This window comes from Trypanosoma conorhini (genome assembly GCF_003719485.1).
Source record: "Trypanosoma conorhini strain 025E chromosome Unknown Tco_14.4_contig_00756, whole genome shotgun sequence".
Classification (NCBI taxonomy): Eukaryota; Euglenozoa; class Kinetoplastea; order Trypanosomatida; family Trypanosomatidae; genus Trypanosoma; species Trypanosoma conorhini.
Window position 1 is genome coordinate 1 of NW_021704847.1, and position 7,842 is coordinate 7,842.

Below are 7,842 nucleotides of genomic sequence, written 5' to 3' on the forward strand. Positions count from 1 at the left end.
AGACAAAGAAAAAAAGAAAAAAAAAAAGGGAGAGAGAGAAGGAAAGAGAGAGGGAGAAGGCGAAGGGGTGTTTGTGTGGGGCAGGCACCGGCACGTGTGTGCCTCTATCCCTCCCTCTCGTTCTCTCTCTTTTGCTCCACTCCGACGCCCCCCAACAAGAAAAAGCAATGCGAAAAAGAAGTGTGCCTCACTCCTTGGCAGGCCCCGTAAAGGGGAGCAGCAGCAGCAGCGGCAGCAACGCCGCAGAAATACACCCAAATACACTAAGCAAGAAGCCCAAAAGGAAATGGGGCAGAGGACCAAAGAGTAAAACAGCAAAAACTTTGAGTAAAACCCCCCCAGGTTTTGCACGGCCCCCCAGCTGGCTCGACCTCGCCTTTGTCTCCGCCTACTTCAGTTGCTTGTGCCACCTCCGAATGCCACACACACACACGCATAATTACTTACATGGCTTCAGTATGTCTGTGTCACCTCCTTGATATCCATAGTGCGGGGGTGTTCTGTGCAACGTAACGGGACCCCGGCTTCTCCCGCGGTCGCTCGTGATTCAGCAGTAGCGTGGGAATGCGACCACTATTGTTACGCGTACAATGCCAGTACTGGAACAGTTTCAGCCCCCACTCCGGCAAGTAGAGAATTTCATCGGTGTACATCATCACACCTGTTTTCGACGACTCCACCTCACTTGGCGAAACCCCAGTGTACGCGAGCAGCACCTCCCGCGCCTCCGCGACGGTGATTTTGTCGCTGACGGTCACTACAAACGGCTGCCCGAAGGTGCAGAGCTGAGGCCTGTCCATGCCATGACGCCAGTCACCGTGACAGCACGCAAGGCGACATTGCTCCGCCAGCAACGGCTGCGCTGGCACAAGCGACAATGTCAAAGGCTTCCTCTCTGCCACGACCAACGTCTGACAGTTGCACCTGCCCTCTGGCGTCATTGGAGCCTCAATAATTTCCTTAATCGCACCGGCAGCCACGTCCAGCACCAGAATCAAATAGTGCGAACCAATCGTAAACGTGGCCGTCGCACCACCGCTGCTCTCGGTGGCGGCACCATTCGCACTCGATCTCGCGGTGTGATCATTCGCACGACTGCTGGCGGCAGCGGCAGCGTCAGCGTCAGCACCCCGCCGCCGTTGCAGCACCAGGGCGCATCGCTCCAGCATCCCCTGCACCAACGCCCCAAATGTCGTATTTTGCCGTAGCACCAACTTCTCGGTGTAAAGGGGCTCATTCTTTTCGGTGCGAACCGTCGCAATCACCCGCGGCATGGCCTCGACAAGACGCCGGGGTTCCGGCAGCACCTCAAAGTAGAAGACTGGGTTTCGTCCACCATTCACAAGGTCCGCAAACGTCACGGTGCCCAGTGAAGGATTCGCCTCGGGCGACAGCTGACCCGCCACACCGGTGTCGGCGCGGTACAGGCGGATGTAGTTGGGGTCGTAGCCGCTCACCCCACCAACCGCCTCACACACCTTTGCGTAGCTCCAACGAATGTCCATGGGGAGCGCGTACTCCCTGATGACCTCAAACCTCCGCGAGGTGTAGAAGGCGGTGTCAGCGCACTCCTTACCCTCGTTCGCGGTGGACAAGACAAGCTCCACCACGGGGCACTTTTCAGCCGCGCCTCCCCCCCCGCCCTCGTTGCCAGCAGTCAAGGCGTCACCACTACTCACACTCGCTCCACCTCTTCCAGTGGCATTTATGCCACTACTACCGCTGGAGCCAGCGCCACAAGCAGCAATACTACTACTACTACTATCACCATTGCTATCCAACATCAACGCGAATGGAGTGGGATTTTTGCCAAACTTAACGTGCACAATACGCACATGGATGGTATTCGAAAGCTCACTGAGGTAGTCTTCGACCCTTGTGTAGTGGCACACCAGTGGTGGCTCCTCCTGTTGCCCAACGAGCACCGCTCCAGATATAATGCGGCTAGAGCCAATCCTTGCATTGTTACTTAACAGATATACCTTTCCGTGCCTTTCCTCGAGCATTTGTATGGGTCTCGTGGCGGCATCACTGCCCGCATCCAACAACTGGCGTAGCACATTCCCGCAGGTCTTTATCGTGGCGGTTATCGGCACCATCGCCGATCCGGCGTACGTCAGACGACGCGTCACGTAATTGAAGTATTTAAAAAAGATCAATACATTGTCGTCTTTCAACTCCGGCAAGCGCGCCTCACCGGGACGGTATTTTGGCTGCAGACTCGGTATTGCCGTGGCAGGGGCACTCAAACGTACCTCACGCACCCGCACGTTTGTCGGTGCCTTTGACATCTCAATTCGATACCCCAGACTTCGTATGGGCCGCGCTGCTTGATTGACTTCGAAACGAAACTCCGTCTGCTTATTGGTGCAGTCACCCTTGTTGTATTCCTGCGAACTCCCGTCGAGCTCAAAGAGCTCCAGGTAGACGAATAACCGAGGATCGCGGGCGCTGCCGTACTCCAAGTAAAGCGTCACACCGTCAAGTTCGGTTGGGTGCCGCAGGCGCATGAAGCACTGGATCTCATTCAACCCCTCTTGCCTTTGCAACTCACAGATAAGCGGCGTCGCATCCGTCACAGGGAGCGGCGGCAACGTGGACGGCAGCTGCAGGTAGAGGGAGATCGACGTTGTGGAGCTCTTAAGTTCCTCGTTTTTGTCCAGGTAGGCCGTCATTAACGCGTCTTCATGGCGGGCAGACACTTTAATCGGTATGCTTGGGCGCAGCCATCGAGTTGCCGGGAAACGCCACAGTCGAAAGTCATTGGGGCCCAAGTGCAAGTCACGCAACTGTTTATGCTCGGCAACCCTATCGTACACGGAGCGCACGGTGTCTAGCTTCTGCGCCTCCAACAGAATCCCTGACGTTGAATCGGTTCGTACTTCCCTAGGGAAGGTTTCCCGCTGAAATTCTTCAACGTACTCGCGAATGTGGTTATCGGTGAAGATGAGAAGACTCACCTTGCGGCGCTGCTCATCCTCCACCTGCTGCTGGTGTTGCTCCTCCAGTAGTTCGCGCTTGAGTGCTTTCCACATAGACTGGGGAATACTATCCCGCGGTGGGGGGTCCAGCACCTTGGCGCAGTCGGCGCGCCGCACGTAGGAGAGGATGTACGCATTGTTCGTGGCCATGAAACTCGATGGACGGCCCTGCCGCGCCACACACCCGCCAAAGTTGTTACTAACAGCGAAATCCTCGGACACGACGGTGACTTTGTCGTCGTCGTATTCAATCCAACGCGCAAAGCGCTCATGGACAGGGTCCCATTCCCGAATGTAGCAGTAGTAGTGTCCGCTGCGCACCGAACCACGGTGCACAATAACACCCTGCAGGTCATAAATGGCTGGCGAATCTGTGCTGAACGGCCCCTGCTGATGTTGCTGCTGCTGCTGCTGCTCCGTAGACTGCTCGTTGCCTTTATTCCGCGACTCATCCTGCTTCGCCCCCGCCTCGCTGGCGTCCTCACCCTTCTCGAACTCCTGCAGGCACAACTCCAGGGGAAATTCGAGGCGACTGTTAACCTTCTTCATCTCGAGCGAGGGCGACATGAGGTTCATGTCAAACCGTTGCAGGTGAAACCAAATAACAGGTGGGAAACGGCGGAACTCGTAACTCTTTTCCGCATCCTTGTACTCCGGCTCCTTTCCAGGCTCCTCAACACGGTACTTGTTGTCCCCGACCAACTGCTCCTTGTCCGTCAGTGAGCGGAGGCTATCTATCAGTGTCACATACGGAGTCAGCGGCAGGTGAATGTCGTAGAAAGTGTCGCGGCTTCTGGACACGTACGCCTTATCGAGCGTCGTCACCACCTGCTCCCCGCGTCCCTCAAAGAGTTGATTGATGCTTCCCTCCGCCGCACTTCCCTTCATTCTATCCTCTAGGTTGTCGCGCAGCAAGGTCGCCATCTCCTGGATGTCGTGTTGGACGAACAGCTCCTTCTCTTCCCACCCAAACGCGGAGGTTAACTCTTTTGTGTGCCCCGGTGTCGCGCGCTCCTGCATATGAAAAAACAATTCCTTCAGTGCCTGAGGAATAGTCCGTCTACCCCCGTCATTATTCTCCGGCATGCGGTAGACGGCGTTGCGAAAGTAGCCAAGGTGAAAGAGTAGCTGCAGCAGGGAGTTCATGTAGCACGTACACCCCTCATTGATAAGACCTGAGGAGGGCAACGGGAGATCTTCCACCGCCTCCGCCGCCGCCGCCGCCGCGGTGTCACTCTCAACCTCAAACGGCAGGCAGCTGTTGTTTCTGCCCTGCGGTTCCTCCGACCACAACGCGTTGTCCGCGCCTTGGCCGGAGTCCATCGACGTCGAGGGCTGCATGGTGTCCGTGGAGGAAGCCTCCATCGAGGCCCCAGACCCGGCGACCCCGTCGTCGCTTCCAGAGACCGACGACAGGATATTTTCTTTGCGCTCATTCATCGCCCGTCACCGTGCCTCGGCTCGCTTCCGCCCTATCACTCACTCTCTCTCGCTGTGTGCGTGTGTGTGTGTGTGTGTGTGAAAGGGGATGAGTACAAAAGGGGGAAAAGCAACAACAACAACAAAAGGAGAATGCCTGGAGCAGAAGCAGCAAACACAGCCGTGCATGAGTGGAGGGAGACACACTGCGAGGCGCGAAGGAGCAGGGGGGCGATGAGGGCGCCGCACTTGTCAGCGCGCGTCAACTCTGCCGCACAATGAGACCCGCAGACGCAGACGCAGACGCAGACGCACACACACACACTTGTGGGCTTCCCTCATCCATCGTTTTTGATTCCAAGCTGTTCAGCATTACAAACACAAAGACAAGAGGGAAAAAAAGGGGGGGGGGGGAAGACAAGAACAACAACAACATGAACATCAAAGTCAAGAAAAGCTAATTCTTCGCCTTCCTTTGCTTTAAGTCCGGTTTTGTCTTCATTTTTGTTTAGTTTTTTTTCTTTCGTCCTGTTTTTGTTTTTGTTTTTTTCTTCGCTTTTCTTCCTCTTCCTTTTTTGCTGTCCCCTGTCGTCCGCACACATAACGCGCCGCTAATTCAGCAGCCCCCGCGTATCCAAGTACACATAAATGAGGAGGCAAATGCCCAGACACGCAACCCAGAAGTAGTAGTAGGCGTACTCCCACTTGAACTCGGGTATGTGCGGAAAGTTCATCCCGTACACGCCGGCAAGGAAAGTACACGGCGTAAAGAAGGCGGAAAATTTTGTTAGCACGGCCATCAGCTCGTTCGCCTGGAAGGACTGAAGCGAAATGTGCAGGTTCAGCAGCGTCTTGGCCTCGTCACGGACCTCCAGCGCCCGATCAATCAACTCAATACAGCTCACACACATCTGGTTGGCGTGTTCCTTGCTACACAGGCGCAGCTTCGTAAAGCTCTCCGCGAGTACCTCCTGCGTGATGCTGAGCATGCGGTACTGCACGTTCGTACGTCGGTGAAGGTGGTAGAGAAACATGTTCATCGCCCCCTTGTCCATGGGCCTTGTGCTCTTTTGGTTGAGTAGCTTCAGCAGGAACGGGGACTGGGAACTCTTCGAAAAGTGTGAAAGCACTTTTCCATCGGAAAACTGGTCCCGGCGACTCTCTTCGAAGAGGTGCTCCTTGCCCATGCTACAATCCCCAAAGAAGAAGAGCTTGGACTCGCACAGGTCCAGAAGATCTGCGTGGACTTCCAGCGAGCTCTCATACGTCTGTACCGCCTCATGAAGAAGCTTGAAGAGAAACTCCTGGAAGGAGATGTCGTTTCCCTTCATCAGGGAATTCCACTGGTGCCGCATGGCGGCGATGCAGTTACAGTCCAAGCCGTGGATGGTGATAACGAGCTTCTGGCTGAGATCCACGATGATGATCCAGCGGTTCGTGAGCTCCAGCACGCTGTCGGCGTCCAGGGCAATCTGTGGCGTGGCAACGCGCAGGCAAATAAGAAACTGCGTGGGCGCCTCAGGCGAAACGCAAATCTGCGGCAGCACGATGCTGTGGTCCCTGTCCGTCAAGAATGACTCACAGATGTTAAACCGTTTGGTTAGAAACCGTAGCGCGTTGTTGTACTTGCGCAGGGACGGGTCGCGCCCCACCATGTCGATCCAGTACCAGTTCAGACACATCTCAAGATTTGGATTCGTCGACGTGCTCGAGGCCGACGAGTCTTCCTTCTGCCTTCCACTCTTCTCCCACCCCAGTCGAAAAGTCCGGCTCGGACTGTGAGGTTCGCACACCCGGGGCACCGAGGGGGTGGGAGGTGCGCCTGCGCAAAAAGAACGGGGGCCGCATTTCTTCCTCACGTAGCTTGACGTCGCTGAACCGGTCACCACGGGCGCCCAGGCAATTAAAGTATTCCACGCGCACTTCGCAGGCCGGCCGCAGCGGCACACGCGACCGTTGCCGCTGCGGATGCTGCACTACCCACTGCGGCTGAAATGTGCCGTACCGCCGCTGCTGGGCCATCGATGGGGGCGACGACGGCAACGTTTCTCCCGCCGGAGCATGCACCACTACCGCAGGCAGCCGCTCCTTCTCCATCACGGGCAGTAGCAGGCCGCCGGGGATCTCTTTGCCGCCCGCACCACGCTCAGCACTGTTGGCGTTATCCGTGTCGCTCCCAGAGGCAAGCAAGTTCCAGACTTTGGCGCGTGGGGCAATCATGAAGCTACTCGACGCACTACTACTACTACTACTACTGCTACTGCGGCTACTGCGACTACTGCGGCTGCGGCTGCGGCTGCGGCTGCGGCTCTTGCCTCGTTCTTCACGGTACGTGGAACCCGTGCTGCCGCGCGAGTCGTTGCTTTCTCTGCTGCGCTTCCCGCGGCGCCTGTGCCTCCCCGAGCGGTGTGACTCCAGCGAGACTGACCCGCTAGAACGCCTGGCCTCCAAACAAAGGATACGGGCCTTCGCCGCACTGAACTCCTCCTCGGTGATTACACCGCTCTGGAACAATTCGTGAAACCGTTGGATGCTTTTCACCGCCCCTTGTGCGTGGTGGGACCCAAATAGCGGGGACTGCGCTTCGTCCCACGCGCCGCCGGACTCCAACGTCGGCGGCTCCTGCCCGGAGGCACTCCGTTCACTCATTACTCCGCAAAAAAAAAAAAAAACAAAGATGCTCGTGAACGCCACGACGCCCCCTACGCTCTCGCCCTGACCGGGTCCTCGCCCTCCGGCTTATGTGAATAGGTATATATATATATATAAATAAATGTATATATATACAAATATATACTCAGATAGATGGAGGTATATATATATATATACTCGTGTGTGCGTGTTGTGTGTGTGTGTGGGTTGTGTGTGTTGTGTGGGTTGTGTGGGTTGTGTGGGTTGTGTGGGTTGTGTGGATTGTGTGGATATATACGCAGACGTGCACTCGCCTTCGCTCCGCTTGCTGCCTTTGTGCGGCGTGCTGAGTGGCGGCCGCAGCAACGTGGGGGAAAAAAAAGAGAAAAAGACAAAGAAAAAGAAGCACACACATGCAACAACAAAAGCAGTAAATAAAATATATAAATAAATAAAACTCCAAAAAAAAAAATAACGGAGGGTTCCCGAGGCGCAGTGGAGGAAATGAGCCCGCAGAGAGTTGGCATACACATATCTCCACAAAGCTCCCCACTGTTGTCTACATTCGTTGCTTCTTTTCTTTTCGTTTTCTATGCATAAAAGTAAATCAATATATATATATATATGTAAATATATATTTTGCTTGTATATATATATATATAACCGTTTGCGCATCCGCGCTCTTAACACAAACGAACTGGGCGGGTGGGTAGGGAACGGGTGTGCAAAGAAGACCCAATCAACACAAGTGATAAGCAAGGAGAGAGAAGGAAAGAATGTAAAAGAAAGAAAAGAGAAGCTTCTCGCGCTG

General features: G+C 55.3%; 3 protein-coding genes across 3 annotated transcripts, besides 11 other annotated features; all 3 read right to left on the reverse strand.

Moving 5' to 3' along the window:
• The first annotated feature begins 4 nt into the window (after positions 1–4).
• Positions 5–27: a microsatellite.
• Positions 28–66: a sequence feature (GA-rich).
• A 149-nt stretch (positions 67–215) lies between these two features.
• Positions 216–246: a microsatellite.
• A 221-nt stretch (positions 247–467) lies between these two features.
• Positions 468–4,421, reverse strand: Tco025E_08340 (putative ubiquitin hydrolase; the record flags this gene model as incomplete). Its single annotated transcript, XM_029375190.1, has 1 exon — positions 468–4,421. The coding sequence occupies one exon, from the start codon at positions 4,419–4,421 to the stop codon at positions 468–470; it is 3,954 nt and encodes a 1,317-aa protein (XP_029224690.1).
• Positions 4,422–4,474: 53 nt separating this feature from the next.
• Positions 4,475–4,502: a microsatellite.
• A 184-nt stretch (positions 4,503–4,686) lies between these two features.
• Positions 4,687–4,714: a microsatellite.
• Positions 4,715–4,817: 103 nt separating this feature from the next.
• Positions 4,818–4,845: a microsatellite.
• Positions 4,846–4,890: 45 nt separating this feature from the next.
• Positions 4,891–4,963: a microsatellite.
• Positions 4,964–5,011: 48 nt separating this feature from the next.
• Tco025E_08341 (cation transporter) lies at positions 5,012–6,082 on the reverse strand (the record flags this gene model as incomplete). Its single annotated transcript, XM_029375191.1, has 1 exon — positions 5,012–6,082. One exon carries the CDS (start codon positions 6,080–6,082, stop codon positions 5,012–5,014), a length of 1,071 nt encoding a protein of 356 aa, XP_029224691.1.
• Position 6,083: 1 nt separating this feature from the next.
• On the reverse strand, positions 6,084–7,049 carry Tco025E_08342 (cation transporter; the record flags this gene model as incomplete). The annotated part of the gene is made up of 1 exon (XM_029375192.1): positions 6,084–7,049. One exon carries the CDS (start codon positions 7,047–7,049, stop codon positions 6,084–6,086), a length of 966 nt encoding a protein of 321 aa, XP_029224692.1.
• An 8-nt stretch (positions 7,050–7,057) lies between these two features.
• Positions 7,058–7,076: a microsatellite.
• A 76-nt stretch (positions 7,077–7,152) lies between these two features.
• Positions 7,153–7,228: a microsatellite.
• A 413-nt stretch (positions 7,229–7,641) lies between these two features.
• Positions 7,642–7,693: a microsatellite.
• A 91-nt stretch (positions 7,694–7,784) lies between these two features.
• Positions 7,785–7,830: a sequence feature (GA-rich).
• Positions 7,831–7,842: the final 12 nt, after the last annotated feature.